This window comes from Sapajus apella, unplaced genomic scaffold (assembly GCF_009761245.1).
Source record: "Sapajus apella isolate SASKATOON/1434 unplaced genomic scaffold, GSC_monkey_1.0 scaffold241, whole genome shotgun sequence".
NCBI lineage: Eukaryota > Metazoa > Chordata > Mammalia > Primates > Cebidae > Sapajus > Sapajus apella.
The window spans coordinates 270,768-288,019 of record NW_022437181.1 but is presented as its reverse complement, the minus strand read 5'-3'; the positions used below and the strand labels follow the sequence as shown (position 1 = coordinate 288,019).

Here is a 17,252-nt window from a genome sequence, read left to right as displayed (position 1 = left end):
GCAGCTCCCAGAGAAAGCGCAGAGGGTGAGTGAACTTCGCATTTCCAGACGGATTTTTATTGCCCACAGACCAGAAGATTCCCAGGCGGAGGAGCCCCATGGGTCGCCAGCGCAGCTGGTTTGGCCCCTGCGGCTGCTTTGCCGGTGCCCTGACGCAGTGGTTCTCTATACAAAATACACGGGTCCGGGCAACATTTTAGCTGGCGACTGGAGCTCCTGGGAGACAGAGTTACCCATTCATCTGATTTAAAAGGGGACTGAAACAGGGAGCCACACCAGGAGATTCCTGGGCAAAAAAGCACCACGAATCTCAGTGCTGCTGTTTCAGCCTGGGCAGTGCGTCACTGCACAGGAAATCACACAGATCCCGGCACCTTTTCAACAGGCAACTGGAACACCTGGGAGACAATCGACCGTTCAACTAAAAAAAGAAAAAGGGGGGACCTGAGGCAGGGAGCCAGGGGATCAGGCTCGGCTAGTCACACCCCCACAAAAAAACAGCAATCGGAAATGCTCTGGATTGAGAGTTTCACCGTTAAGTACAGCTGAACCCGGGACAGTCCAGCTCTATGGGGGAGGGGCGTCCGCCATTACCGAGGCACTCCACCACTACGGAGGTAGTATGCCATTGCTGAAGCAGCCCGCCATTACAGAGAGAGTCTGCCATTATAGACGTGGGCCACGATTGCTGAGGCAGTTCTAACTACACCCGTATAAACAGGACTGCGGGGAAGCTCACACGACAGCTGGGCAGAGCCCACAGCAGCTCAGCAAAGCCTCTACAAGCAGACAGTGACTAGGCTGCCTCCTCGCTGGGCAGGGCAGCCATGAAAAAAGCCAGCAGCACAACAGGAACTCATAAATAAAGCCCTACCTCCCTGGGACAGAGCACCTGGGAAAAAAAAAAGGGGGGGGTGTTTATGAGTTCTGCTTCAGCAAACTTAAACATACATGCCCAGCAGCTCTGAATGAATAACAGAGCTCACAGCTCAGCACTTGAGCTCCTATAAAGGACAGACTGTCTCCTCAAGCAGCTTGCTGACCCCCATATATCCAAAGAGTCACCTCATACAGGAGAGCTGAGACTGACATCTGGCAGGTATCCTTCTGGGACAAAGATAGCAGAAGAAGAAACTGGCAGCAACCCTTACTGTTCTGCAGCCACTGCAGGAGATACCCAGGAAAGCAGGGCCTGGAGAGGGCCTCAGCAGTCCTATAGCAGAGGGGCCAGACTGTTAGAAGGAAAACTAAGAAACAGAAAGAAATAACGTCATCATCAACAAACGAGATATCCATTCAGAGACCCAATCTGAAAGTCAACAACTACAAGGATGACAGGTGGATAAATCCACAAAGATGGCAAGAAACCAGCACAAAAAAAGATGAAAACACCCGAAACCAGAACGCCTCTCCTTCTACAAGGGATCACAACTCCTCACCGGCAAGGGCTGGATGGAAAATGAGTGTGATGAATTGACAGAATCAGGCTTCAGAAGGTGGGTAATAAGAAACTTCTCTGAGCTAAAAGAACATGTTCTAACCCAATGCAAAGAAACTAAGAACCTTGAAAAAAGATTTGATGAAATGCTAATGAGAATAAACAACTTAGAGAGGAATGTAAGTGACTTGATGGAGCTGAAAAACACAACACAAGAACTTCGCGAAGCATACACAGGTTTCAACAGCTGAATTGACAAAGCAGAAGAAAGGATATCAGAGGATGAAGATCAACTCAATGAAATAAAACAAGAAGGCAAGATTTAAAAAGAGTAAAAAGGAATGAACAAAGTCTCCAAGAAATATGGGACTATGTGAAAAGACCAAATCTATGTTTCATAGGTGTACCTGAATGTGACGGAGAGACTGAATCCAAGCTGGAAAATACTCTTCAGGACATTATCCAGGAAAACTTCCCCAACTTAGCAAGGCAGGCCAATATTCAAGTCCAGTAAATACAGAGAACACCACAAAGATATTCCTCAAGAAGATCAACCCCAAGGCACATAATCGTCAGATTCACGAGTGTTGAAATGAAGGAGAAAATGCTAAGGGCAGCCAGAGAGAAAGGTCGGGTTACCCACAAAGGGAAGCCTATCAGACTCACAGCAGATCTCTCAGCAGAAACCCTACATGCCAGAAGAGAGTGGGGGCCAATATTCAACATCCTTAAAGAAAAGAACTTTCAACCCAGAATTTCATATCCAGCCAAACTAAGCTTCATAAGTTAAAGAAAAATAAAATCCTTTGCGAACAAGGAAGTACTCAGAGATTTCATCACCACCAGGCCTGCTTTACAAGAGCTCCTGAAAGAGACACTAAACATAGAAAGGACAACCAGTACCAGCTACTCCAAAAACATACCAAATGGTAAAGAGCATCAACACAATGAAGAAACTGCATCAATGAACGGGCAAAACAGTCAGCTAGCATCAAAACGGCAGGATCAAATTCACACATAACAATATGTACCTTAAATGTAAACGGGCTAAACGCCCCAATCAAAAGACACAGACTGGCAAATTGGATAAAAAGCCAAAACCCATCGGTGTGCTGTATCCAGAAAACCCATCTCACATGCAAGGATACACAAAGGTTCAACATAAAGAGATGGAGGAAGATTTACCAAGCAAATGGAGAGCAAAAAAAAGCAGGAGTTGCAATTCTTGTCTCTGATAAAATAAGACTTCAAACCAACAAAGATTAAAAGAGACAAAGTAGGAAATTACATAATGGTAAAAGGATCAATGCAACAAGAAGAGCTAACGATCCTAACTATATATGCACCCAATACAGGAGCACCCAGATACATAAGGCAAGTTCTTAATGACTTACAAAGAGACTTAGACTCCCACACAATAATAGTGGGAGACTTTAACGCCCCATTGTCAATATTAGACAGACTAAAGACAAAGAAAATAACAAGGATATCCAGGATTTGAACTCAGACCTGGACCAAGCTAACCTAATAGACATTTACAGAACTCTCCACCCCAAATCCACAGAATATAAATGCTTCTCAGCACCACATTGCACCTACTCTAAAACTGACAACATAATTGGAAGTAAATCACTCCTCAGCAAATACAAAAGAATGGAAATCATAACAAACAGTCTCTCAGACCACAGTGCAATCAAGTTAGACTCAGAATTCAGAAACTAACTCAGAACCGCACAGCTTCATGGAAACTGAACAACTGGCTCTTGAATGGTGACTGGATAAACAATGAAATGAAGGCAGAAATAAAGATGTTCTTCGAAACCAACGAGAATGAAGACACAACATACCAGAATCTCTGGGACACATTTAAAGCAGGGTCTAAAGAAAAATATATAACAATAAATGCCCACAGGAGAAGCAGGGAGAGATCTAAAATCTACACCCTATCATCAAAATTGGAAGAGCTAGAGGAACAAGATCAAAAACACCTCAAAACCTAGCAGAAGACAAGAAATAACTAAGATCAGAGCAGAACTAAAGGAGATAGAGAAACAAAAAACCCTTCAAAAAAATCAATAAATCCAGCAGCTGGTTTTATGAAAAGATCAACAAAATAGACAGACCAGTAGCCAGATTAATAAAACAGAAAAGAGAGAATACTCAAATAGATGCAATAAAAAACAATAAAGGGGATATCACCACAGATTCCACAGAAAAACAAACCATCATCAGAGATTATTACAAACAACACTATGCACATAAACTGGTAAGCCTGGAATAAATGGATAAATTCCTAGACACTTGCATCCTTCCAAGCCTAAACCAGGAAGAAGTCAAAACCCTGAACAGATGAATACCAAGGTCTGAAGTTGAGGCAGCAATGAAGAGCCTACCACCCAAAAAAGGCCCAGGTCCAGATGGGTTCACAGCTGAATTCTACCAGACATACAAAGAGGAGCTGGCACCATTCCTTCTAAAACTATTCCCAACAATACAAAAAGAGGGAATTCTTCCCAAATCATTTTATGAGACCAACATCATCCTGATTCCAAAACCCGGCAGAGACTCAGCAAGAAAAGAAAACTCCAGGCCAATATCCATGATGAACATAGATGCAAAAATCTTCAATAAAATACGGGCAAGCTGATTGCACAGCACATCAAAAAGCTTATCCACCATGATCAAGTAGGATTCATCCTGGGGATGCAAAGCTGGTTAAACATACGCAAGTCTATAAATGTAATTCGGCACATAAACAGAACCAAAGACAAAAACCACATGATTATCTCAATTGATGCACGGAAGGCCTTTGACAAAATTCAACAGCCCTTTATGCTAAAAACCCTCAATAAACTAGGTATTGACAAAACGTATCTCAAAATAATAAAAGCTATTTAAGACAAACCAACAGCCAATATCATAGTGAATGGGCAAAAACTGGAAGCATCCCCTTTGAAATCTGGCACTAGACAAGGATGCCCTCTCTCACCACTCCTATTCAATATAGTATTGGAGGTTCTAGCCAGAGCAATCAGGCAAAAAAAGAAAGAAAGGGTATTCAAATAGGAAAGGAGGAAGTCAAATTGTCTCTATTTGCAGACGACATGATTGTATATCTAGAAGACCCCATCGTTTCAGCCCCAAATCTCCTGAAACTGATAAGCAACTTCAGCAAAGTCTCAGGATACAAAATCAATGTGCAAAAATCACAAGCATTCCTATACACCAATAACAGACTTAGAGAGAGCCAAATTAAGAACAAATTGCCATTCACAATTGCTACAAAGAGAATAAAATACGTAGGAATACAACTAACAAGGAACGTAAAGGACCTCTTCAAGAACTACAAACCACTGCTCAACAAAGTGAGAGAGGACACAAACAGATGATCGGAGAAACATTCCATGTTCACGGTTAGGAAGAATCAATATTGTGAAAATGGCCACACTGCCCAAAGTAATTTACAGATTCAATGCTATCCCCATCGGGCTGGAAAAAACTTCATAGAACTGGAAAAAACCACCTTAAACTTCATATTGAACCAAAAGAGAGCCTGCATAGCCAAGTTAATTCTAAGCAAAAAGAACAAAGTGGGAGGCATCACACTACCGGACTTCAAACTATAATACAAGGCTACAGTAATCAAAACAGCATGGTACTGGTACCAAAACAAAGATATAGACCAATGGAACAGAACAGAGGCCTCGGAGGCAACACAACACATCTACAACCATCCCATCTTTGACAAACATGAAAAAAGCAAGCAATGGGGAAAGGATTCCCACCATGCCCAGCTAATTTTTGTATTTTTACTGTTTAATAAATGGTGTTGGGAAAACTGGCTAGCCATGTGCAGAAGGCAGAAACTGGACCCCTTCCTGACACCTTACACTAAAATTAACTCCCGATGGATTAAAGACTTACACATATGACCTAACACCATAAAAACCCTAGAAGAAAACCTAGGCAAAACCATTCAGGACAAGGACTTGTTGGCAAGGACTTCATGACCAAAACACCAAAAGCATTGGCAACAAAAGCCAAAATAGAGAAATGGGACCTAATCAAACTCCACAGCTTCTGCACGGCAAAAGAAACAGTCATTAGAGTGAATCGGCAACCAACAGAAAGGGAAAAATTTTTTGCAATCTACCCATCTGACAAAGGGCTGATATCCAGAATCTACAAAGAACTAAAACAGATTTACAAGAAAAAAACAAGCCCATTCAAAAATGGGTGAAGGATATGAACAAAAGAAGACATACATGAGGTCAGCAAACATATGAAAAAATGCTCATCATCACTGGTCATTAGAGAAATGCAAATCAAAACTACATTGAGATACCATCTCACGCCAGTTAGAATGGCAATCATTAAAAAACCTGGAGAGAACAGATGCCGGAGAGGATGTTGAGAAATAAGAACACTTTTACACTGTTGGTGGGGGTGTCAATTAGTTCAACCATTATGGTAGACAGTGTGGCAATTCCTCAAGGACCTAGAAATAGAAATTCCATTTGACCCAGCAATCCCATTACTGGGTATATATCCAAAGGATTATAAATTTTTCTACTATAAGGACACATGCACACGAATGTTCATTGCGGCACTGTTTACAATAGCAAAGACGTGGAACCAACCCAAATGCCCATCGATGATAGACTGGACAGGAAAAATGTGGCACATATACACTATGGAATATTATGCAGCCATCAAAAACGATGAGTTCGTGTCCTTTGTAAGGACGTGGATGAACCTGGAAACCATCATTCTCAGCAAACTGACGCGAGAACAGAAAATCAAACACCGCATGTTCTCACTCACAGGTGGGCACTGAACAATGAAAACACATGGACACAGGGAGGGGAGCATCACACACTGGGGTCTGTCGAGGGATAGTAGGGGAGGGACAGTGGGGGTGGGGAGTTGGGGAGAGAGAGCATGGGGAGAAATGCCAGATATAGGTGATGGGGAGGAAGGCAGCAAATCACACTGCCATGTATGTACCTATGCAACAATCTTGCATGTTGTTCACATGTACCCCCAAACTTAAAATGCAATAAAAAAATTTTATTGGAAAAAAAAAAGAATTTTATAAAATGGCCAGTTGTGTTCTATCCTGATTTAAAAAAAAAAAAGAAAAAGAAATGGGGTCCTTTGCCTTATTCCCAGAGGAAGGGTGATGAACCCTCAGGTGGCTGGGGCACCAAAGTTTACATTTCACTTTGAAAAGGCCAGTAAAACTTTCAAAAAATTCTTATTTCTACTGCTATGGAGAAATATGTTCTTCCAAAATTTCTTAAGCTGAAAGGTAAATCAGCAGTGGGATGGTATCTGGAGTGGGGCCTATGGGAGCTGAGTGGATCATGAGGGAGGGGCCCTAAGGAAGGAGATGAGTGCTCTCATTAGACAGGAGTAAGCTTGCTCTCTTCTCTTTGAGGACACATCAAGAAACCTGCTGTCTGCAAACCAGGAGGTAGCCCTCCCCAGACAGCAGAGCTGCTGGCACCTCGATTTTGAACATCAAGTTTCGAAAACAGTGAGAAAGGAATGTTTGTGGTTTTAGGCCACCTAGTCTGTGGTATTTTGTTATGGCAGCTCAAACTGACTAATAATCTGCTATTCATTCATTAAATTTTTATTGAGTGCCTAATAATGAAAGCATTTTTCCTTCTTTAAAAACTGTATTTCTTCTGTGAACTTGTGTAGGGAAGTAAAAGCATTTTTTTTTTTTTTGAGACGGAATTTCGCTCTTGTTAACCAGGCTCGAGTGCAATGGCGCGATCTCGGCTCACCGCAACCTCCGCCTCCTGGGTTCAAACAATTCTCCTGCCTCAGCCTCCCAAGTAGCTGGGACTACAGGTGCGCACCACCATGCCCAGCTAATTTTTGTATTTTTAGTAGAGACGGGGTTTCACCTTGTTGACCAGGATGGTCTCGATCTCTTGACCTCGTGATCCACCTGCCTCGGCCTCCCAAAGTGCTGGGAAGTAAAAGCATTTTAATGAATATCTCCTGGAAAACATATTACACAATTCTTTGTTTTTATGGTTGTCTTAGGGATTTAATCAGTAAAGCACCATTTTGAGGGCTTGATCTCATTATGTCTTCAAAGCATTTTGATTCTGTCTACAGAAAGTATTTGATTTAGAAAGTAAGAATTCACCAAGAGCAGCAACAAGTAAAGATCTTTTATGGGAAGGTTTCCACATCTGCTTTTGACACATGGCATACCTGCTTATCACTTTAGAGGCATCTTACTGTCTAGTAAGAAGACAGGAGCAATGGGAGTAGCCCCAGTGGAACTCAGAACCCTGGCTTCTTGATCTGCTCAGACATGCACTAGTACCTTGACCTGGAGCAAACTGTTCCACTTCTCTGAGCCTAAAACCCTGGTCTAGAAGACAAAAGTGCTTGACTGAACTGTCTCTAAGGTACCACTGTTGCTCTGAACCAATAGGCAACATGTGACTTCAGTATTAAATCACACAACATATATGCGTATTGAAACATCACACTGTACCCTGTAAATATGCACAATTATTATGTGTCAACTGAAAACATTACTTAATCTTAAAAAAGCACCTGATGCTTGTAAGGCATCCTAACAGGTGAGAGGAGATCCATGTTGAGTCAGCCACTCCCCAACCCCTACAGACTCTCAAATCCAGGCTGTATCATGGCAAGAGTCTCTGTAGGAGAATTAGGTGGAGGTGGAACCAAGAGTCAGGGAGTTTACATCCTCACTTTAGCTCCTTTATAAGGACCAGTGCCAAAACATGTGAATCGTCCAGTTGACTCATTTAAGTGATCTTCCGCATTATTCCTGGGATCTTTACAACTTCAATTATTAAAGCACAAAAGTTTAAAATGTACATGCAGCACAAGGAGTTTATGAAGATTTACAGACTATTAAAATCATGAAGTTAAAATTAAAAGATAGATGTTTTAACTCACATAATAGAGATCCAGCAAAACACATTTTTAAAAAATTATGTTTTAGCTGGGCATAGTCGCTCACGTCTATAATCCCAGCACTTTGGGAGACCAATGTGGTCTGATCACTGAAGGTCAGGAGTTCCAGACCAGCCTGGCCAACAATGGTAAAACCCCATCTCTATTAAAATTACAAAAATTAGCTGGGCATGGTGGTGCATGCCTGTAATCCCAGCTACTCAGGAAGGTAAGGCACAAGAATCAGACGCTGAGGTTGCAGTGAGCTAAGTTCTGGCCACTGTACTCTAGCCTGGGTGACAGGGTGAGACTCTGTCTCAACAAAACAAAACAAAACAAAACATTATGTTTAATAAGCGCTTTCTTGATATAATCTCACTGTGGGAATGCCACGTTTAGCTGGTGCACACACTATCACACCACAGTGATTACCAAGAAAACAGAGACCCAGAATTACTTTACTGTTATGATCCCGTAATCAAAATAAAGTAAAATCTGGGGCTCCAGGCCCTTGCCTGGGGCCTGTATTTTAACTAAAAGCTGCTACTGGCATAGACAACAATCAGTCATCACAAACACAGCACACACAGCTTGCTGTTTTCTGAGTACCCCAGCATGCCCCAGGCCAAGCTGTGCTGTGGAAGACAGGCACGATCCTGCTGACACAGATGTGACTTGCTGCACTCGCCATACAGACAAGGGACAGCAGTGGGCACATGGCAGCCACATGCAGGGGAATCTTAACAAGTCCTGTAGAATTAAATACAATGCTACCACAGACCACTTTCTAATGTGGCATGGCTTAAATTTTATAGTAAAATTTTCTTTCATCAGCTCACATCTTTTAATTTCCCAACCAAAACATGACCAAGGACTTCCCATTGAGCAGCTGTGAGGCAGTAGGAAAGGTGGCTGAGGCACCAGCTCATGGAGTTCTCAGTGTGTAGGAGATGAAGCCAGAATTTCCTAACAGTCAGAGCCTCCACCTGGAGACCAGGCTGGAGACAAAACCTGCAGGAGGAGGGATGATGGTTTTGTGGGTTTCAGAGCCCCAACATGGCAAAGATAAACTGATGGGGCAAAGAAAGGTAGAAGAATTTCTCTGCTTTTTCTCCAAAAAGAGAGCAAGAGCTCATTTATAAAATCATCATTGCTGGGTGGTGGTTCCTGCCTGTAATCCCAGCACTTTGGGAGGCTGAGGTGGGAGAACTGCTTGAGTTCAGGAGTTTGAGACTAGCCTGGGCAACACAGCAAGATCCCGTCTTTCAAAAAAAAAAAATACAAAAATTAGCCAGGCATGGTGGTGCATGCCTGTAGTCCCAACTAGTAGGAAGGCTGAGGTGGGAGGATGGCTTGCGCCTGGGAGGTGGTGATTGCAGTGAGCCACTGTACTCCAGCCTGGGCAACAGAGCCAGACCTTGTCTCAAAACAAGATAAAACAAACACAAAAAAACCGCCAAGAAAACAAATCATTATTGCACCCCGGGATGAGAGCAAAATGACTTCTGAAAGCACACTATGTGGGTGCACACACAGGGCCTGGGTGCACACACAGGGCCTGGCCCCACAGGAGTATACCTAATATATACTCCACTCTGCTTAGTGATAGAATAAAGACAACCACCGGGCGCGGTGGCTCAAGCCTGCAATCCCAGCACTTTGGGAGGCCGAGGCGGGTGGATCACGAGGTCAAGAGATCAAGACCATCCTGGTCAACACGGTGAAACCCCGTCTCTACTAAAAATACGAAAAAAAAAATTAGCTGGGCATGGTGGCGCGTGCCTGTAATCCCAGCTACTCAGGAGGCTGAGGCAGGAGAATTGCCTGAACCCAGGAGGCGGAGGTGGCGGTGAGCCGAGATCGCGCCATTGCACTCCAGCCTGGGTAACAAGAGCAAAACTCCATCCCAAAAAAAAAAAAATAGAATAAAGACAACCATAGCATCTTGTGTTCTACAGAGGACTTTACAAAATGATCTCGGCATGTATCAGATTCTTACAGAACACTAGGGGAGAAGAAGCAGGTAGGTAATTCTACCTCTTTTCACATTCCTAGACAGTACATGGTATGCCCACTGACTGCAGACAGAAGCCTGAATCAGGATTCTGGACTCTAGGCCCACAAGGGCACCAGTTGGATAGTAACAGGAGAGTGACCCATTACCTTCAGTGTCCACAGAAACATTCCTCCTGTGACATCAATAAACAGGGTGCGGAAGGCACCAGAGTTTATGTCATCTTCTGCCCTGTTTCTACCTTCCTCTTTAAATTTGTTTCAAAGAGGGAGACCTCACAATTTACTTGTCCATTATAAAATTCAGTCTATTGCTTAATTTACTTCCTTACTGCAAAGCGATTCTGGCCAGACGCAGTGGCTCATGCCTATAATCCTAGCATTTTGGGAGGCTGAGGTGAGTAGATCACTTGAGGTGAGGAGATTGAGACCAGCCTGGCCAACATGGTGAAACCCCATCGCTACTAAAAATACAAACATTAGCTGGATGTGGTGGTATGTCCCTGTAATTCCAACTACTCAGGAGGCTGAGGCAGGAGAATCACTTGAACCCAGCAGGTGGAGGTTGCAGTGAGCCGAGATCATGCCACCACACTCCTGCCTGGGCAACAGAGCAAGGCTCTGTCTCAGAAAATAAAAAAGGAGAGATTCTTATTAAATTCCACCTATATCTGTATATACGTGTATCTATGTTCACATGGGTTGTACAAACTATATAGGAAGGATCACATGTCCTATTCAAAGTTCAATCGAGCAGGCATGTTCTCTAACCACATACTAAAAGCTCACACTGAAAGTTACAGACATGAATAGGAAAACTGGCAAACACATAACTCAGAGAGCTGACTCCAAAGGGAAAACAACGGCCATCAATTCTGTCTCACAGACCTGACCTCAGTACCCAGTAAACAGCAGCCTCCTGCCCATCATTTCTGTCTGACAGGCCTGTCCTTGTATCCAGAAAATACCAGCCTCCTGCACATCATTTCTGTCTCACAGGCCTGTCCTCTTGTCATGTGCACAATTACCCTTTGTCCATTACTTTTAAAAGTCCCTTTCGTTTTCTCAACCTGTGAATAATACTGCTTTTCTTCTTTCTTCTTTACTTATAAAATTATTGCAGGTTAAGGGTTCTTGTATTCCTTGATTTCATATACAGTGCATTTCTATGTCTGTAAATGAATGCATGTATACATAAATATGTACTATGCGCCTTTACACATATAATCCAGTCACTTAATACATATGTAAATATATATATATATATATATATATGTATATGTTTCAAGGCTATATTTGAGTAGCAAAGTAATGTTGAGCAAAAAACTAACAGGGTGTTTTAAAATTCCCTATGAGCAACAGTGACCCACCCACTGCCAAAAAAGCCACCTACCCAACAGTGGCTGGTAACACCATGGCACACACCTCTGTGGCTCAATTAGCTCATTATCGAGACAAACCACAGCTAACTCACACTGCAATGCGTTCTCACAGTCAGAGCGGAGTCAGAGGCTATGGGGAGGCTGCACCTGGACCCAACTCCCTCCCCAAACCACATCTCCACCTTTCACAGGAGGGAGCCAAGAAGGGCTGCTGAGTAGTGACCCTGCCCCGCCTAGGATGTCAAGATAGTACTTGGCTGGTGAGGAGACAAGTGAAACTCACATTCTGTTCTTAGTGCCATGGTTTGTTAGAAACATTTTCCTAAGTGGCCTCAGGGATCACTGGAAGCACAAGCTGCCCAGTCACAATTCTCAGAAGGAGCCAATGACTAATAATAACTGGCACATCCCATTTTTAACAGAAATGAACTAGAACCATGGGACAAGTCTCTGCTATGTTGGTATACAGCAACGCTGCTGAGTGGATGGTTAAGGGGACGCAGCCTCTGTTGATGGCTGTATACTAATGGGAGTGCTTTTAAAGCCAACCTTTGTCTCCATGTTTAGTTCATAAACTAATTCTCATAGCATAGCAGTCCAACTAAATGAACAATGCCAGATTTTTTTTTTTTGTATTAGAAATTTCATAGCATCATTATCCAAAAAGTGGCTTTTCCACCCCTCCATTAAATAAAAACAAATTTTAAAATGTTAATTTTATCAGTAGGTTCATGTGCATTCTTCATGCTGAGCTGCAGCCCTGGCCTCCCTCCTGGGCCCTGGCTGTGGCTGCCATTCATCTTTGTTTAATAATGTCTTTCTCATCAAAAACAGCAACATGGCAAGAATCCTGGACAAGGTGTCAAGAGCCTGGTTCTACTTCATCTTTGCCAATTATGATTGTTAAGTGTGGGCAAGTCCATGCCATGCGAAAATGAAGATCGAATGCACTAAATGCCTACAAAGACAAAGAACAGGACACATTCTGCTGCATTTAATTCCTGGTTTCTTCATTTTACAAATGAGAGGAAACTGAGGCACAGAGAAGTTTGGTTACTTGCTGTGTCCTTAAAAACCTGCTCAAGACCCCACAGCTGGTGAGGAGCAGACCCAGCTCCCTCATCTGTGTGACTCAGACTCCAGCGCTATGTTGCCCACAGGGCCTAGGACCAGAGAACAGGAAGGGTTCCTGTCTATGATTCTTTTGTCCTATTGTTCAATTCTACTGACAGGGAAGAGGGAAGCAGGTGAGGCTCCCAGACTATAGTGGAAATGGCTCAGCAGCTGCTATGGACGCCCACAGCCAATGGCAGCCACAGCCAGGGTCCAGGAGGGAGGCCAGGGCTGCAGCTCAGCATGAAGAATGCCCATGAACCTACTGATAACTTAAAATTAACATTTTAAAATTCTGTTTTTGCTTAATGGAGGAGGAAAAAAATCTAATTTTTGGATAATGATGCCATGAAATTTCTAATACAAAAAAAATCTGGCATTGTTCATTTAGTTAGACTGCTATGCTATGTGAATTAGTTTATGAACTAAACCTAGTATATAAAAGTTGTGGCCAGGTATGGTGGTTCATACTTATAATCCCAGCACTTTGGGAGGCCAAGGTGGGAGGATGGCTTGAGCCCAGGAACAGTTTGAGACCAGCCAGGGCAACATAATGAGACGTCATCTCCACACACACACATGCACATACACACACAAATTAGCCAGGGTGGCACATGCCTGGTCCCAGCTACTTAGGAGGCTGAGGTGGAGGCTCATTTGAGCTTATGAGGCAGAGGTTGCAGTGAACAGTGGCAGCGCCATTGCATTCCAGCCTGGGCAACAGAGTGAGCCTTATCATACAGACACAGAAAAATTGTGAGGTATTTTTTTTTTCTTGTTTTTAAGACAGAGTTTCACTTTTGTTGCTCAGGATAGAGTGCAACAGTGCAATCTCGGCTCACTGCAACCTCCACCTCCTGGTTTCAAGTGATTCTATTACCTCAGCCTCCCAAGTAGCTGGGATTACAGGTGTGCACCATCATGCCCAGCTAATTTTTGTATTTTTAGTAGAGATGACATTTCACCATGTTGTCCAGGATGGTTTGGAATTCCTGACCTCAGGTGATCCACCCACCTTGGCCTCTCAAAGTGCTGGGATTACAGGTGTGAGTCACTGCACCTAGCCTAACTTGTGAGGTTTGAGTAAAAGTCATTTATAAATGAAACTTATTTTTTTTTCCATTAGAAAAACAAGTAAAAGCGAATGCAACTAAACTACAGCCACAGATAAACCAATAATCACGATCAGATGGCACTGGAAGCAGAATCTTAAGCTTCCATCCACAGCTGACCTGACCTTGGGATTTTCTAACAGGAAAGAATAACCAGTGCCCAGATCCACAAGGGTGCAGCCACAGAGAAGAGCTGTGGAACTTAGCTGTGATTGGACTATTCTGTGAAATTAAAAAAATAAGCACTCCTGGATGGCACATTTGAATACAAACAATAGAGGCTGCGGATCTCCTAGGTGAGGTGCAGCCTCTCCTTCACAGAAGTTCTTTACTGAACACTTGCTACAAGCAAGGCGCCAGGAGGGGATCCAGGAAGGTGCCAGGTGGCCCCATCCTTGAGCCACCAACCATCTGGGAGGTAGGCCAGGGGAGGGCCCAAACTGCTAACACCAGAAATTAATAATGTTTATAGAGAACTACATGAGCTATTCTCATCAAATCATTAGACTAAAAAGGCAGTATTGAGAACTGCAAGTTGCGCAAAACTGGAATTGAGGCAGTACCTATTGGTATCTCATCCGGCTGCTTATCCCACAGCCCTTAAAGAGACAAAGACAAACTACTGCATCATGAAAAGATCCTGACTAAAGTGCCTTCCTGATCCTTTCTGTAAAACTCCAACCATAATGGGGAAGAGAAGGCTGGACTGCACAGCTGTCTTCCGGACAGTGACAACTAATTGGTCATGTCTTTACCTGTAAATTAACAAGCTGCGAGGTGGATTTTCCTTGGAGGCACAAGGCCTGTGCAATAAATGCATGCAAATCCTCTAGGCAAAGAGTGTCCACCTGAAAAGGACAGAGAAAGGCCAGTGTTAAGCTACAGGAGAATTTAAAACATTTCTTACAAATTGATCTCAGTTACTAAATACGGGTGTGTATACAGTGCAAACATTTACACAGAAGCATACGAAGGCATGTACAGGCACACACATTTGCACAAAGGCACACACACAGGTGCACACACACAAACATAGGCACATGCACACGCAAAGGTGCACACAGAGGAACAAGCAGACATGTGCACAGATGCACATGCACAGGTAGACTTACAGACACACAAGCACACACAAAGCACACACACAGAGGGACTCACAGACAGGCATGCAAACACAGGCACACATGCACACACAAAGGTGCACACACAGGCACATGCACAGGTGCACAAACGGGCACATGCACAGGTACGCACATGGTGCATCAGACCTCAGGCAGTGGGCAGGTGGAAGGGCACAGCCTCTTCACACCCACACCATCCCTGGCTCCTGGCTGTGAAGCTCTCTCTCTGGTGTCCTCAGTTGTGCACCCAACTCACAGCCTAGCTAGAAGGGGAGCCTGAATTCCTAGTCGGGCTAGACTCTAACAAGGTAAAACTCTCCAGAACATCTGGGAATAATCATGAGGTGCCAACCAAGACCAGGTCTTAGAGCCAGATATATGATCATGTTTGGCACAAACTGCACAGAGCAAACAGAGGTTTTCAGAGGGGGGGCGGGGGGACAGAGAGAGAGAGAGAGAGAGAGAGAGAGAGAGAGAGAGAGAGAGACAGCATCCACAGCTGGGCTGAGCTGGGGTCACCATCCACTTTTGGCAACCCAGAGGAAACCTGTGTCCTCGAATCCCAGTTGACAGTAAATCAGAACCCACAATATGAGACTCCACCAAGCCTCTGTGGAATCAAAAGACCCAACGCAAGTGAGAAGAGAAAGGAGGTACAGAGGAACAACAGACAGCAAGAGACAGAGTGAGAATCCTTATGTGTGGAGATGATGGAGATAAGGAGAGGGCATGAAGAAAGGAGGATGTGGATGGTCCAGGCCTCATCAACAGCAGACGGTGCTTGCCATCCGTTCACCTGCCCGACACCGTGATGAGGTTGAGACATTCCTCTCCTAGTCACCAAGTTCTGCTACCCAGACAAAAGCAGAACATGCCTGCTGACTGAAGGATTCCACAGCATCCTAAGACCACAAGAGCTGCTTCTCACAGAAGAGTATCTTCTGTGGCAAGTGAAGGCTTGCGGAAAAAGAAACAGGAAAGCCAACAGCAAACCCATCAATTACAATTTCGCCGATTCTTCTTGGATATTAAAAATGGCTAATATGACTATTTGCAATAAAAACAACCGCATCGTAAATCAGAAAGGCTCCTGTGCTCCCCTGGAGGATGTTGGCATTTGCTTCTGCCAGGATGGGGGTGCTGACTGCCGCTGAGACCTGCTGATGCTCTTACTGACCATGTCAATATTCTAGTCCACTTTTATTCCAAGTAGGCGTTACCTTGGAATAAAAGGAACATAAAATATGTCCATTTCTATGATGTAAACATACCTTTCCAGAGGATATTCTCAGAAGAGTCTTTAATAAAATTATTTGTGGCTGTTGTTAACTGAGAGGTCAGACCAAATGAGAGTACAGTTGACCTCTGAACAATATAGGTTTGAATTGCATGGGTTCACTTATATGTGGATTTTTTTTTTTTTAACCAAATGCAGATGGAAAAAATACAGTATTCACGGGCCATAAAACCCAAATATACAAAGGGCTGACTTTTCAAATACGTGGGCTCCACGGGCTGACTTTAGGACTTGAGTATGCATGAATTATGGCATACCTGGGTGTCCTGGGACCAATCCCCCACATATACCGAGAGACAAATGTCTTTAGTTTCTCTGTCATTTTCATGCACTGAATCAGATGCAATTCTACCCCATATTACACATTGAAACATCTAATTTAGGCTTAACTATGTAAAACTGTAATATTTCTATAAATGTATCTTTCTACCTTGTTAATTATCCCTTAGTTATAATACAGGATCTTCTTACTCTAGTAATATCACTGATTTGTCAATTTGTTGTTTTCTAGTTTTAAAAAGTTCCAATTTAAACATCTCTTTAAAAGACAAATTACCAAGTCTGCTCATGCCAATTTGCACTAAGATTTTATTTAAAAGGTCTTTATTAATGGAAAAAAGGTAAAGTGGAAATTTTCCTTCTGATGCTTGTTTTGCCTCAGGTTTATAAAAATAGGGATGTGAAGTTATTTTTCTGGGGTCCTGGCCTTTTTCTGCTTAAAGTGAATTTAAATAACTGACATTCACCTGCACAGTCACTGAGAAGGTAGAGCTGTGCTGCATGACCACACGCAGGATCAGCAAGCACAGTTAATGTGGAACAGCG

General features: G+C 43.3%; 1 protein-coding gene across 14 annotated transcripts in view; it reads right to left on the bottom strand.

Annotated features, from left to right (window-relative positions):
• The window catches only part of FAM120B (family with sequence similarity 120B), a 107,409-nt gene that overhangs the window by 34,714 nt on the left and 55,443 nt on the right, over window positions 1-17,252 (bottom strand). For all 14 annotated transcript variants that reach the window (XR_004266134.1, XM_032271600.1, XM_032271591.1 and 11 more), the window contains one exon: window positions 14,768-14,860. Coding sequence is in view for 13 of the 14 variants with exons in the window: in XM_032271600.1 (XP_032127491.1) it covers window positions 14,768-14,860 (93 nt within the window). In the remaining variant the exon portion in view is untranslated. The remainder of the gene's footprint in view (window positions 1-14,767; window positions 14,861-17,252) is intronic.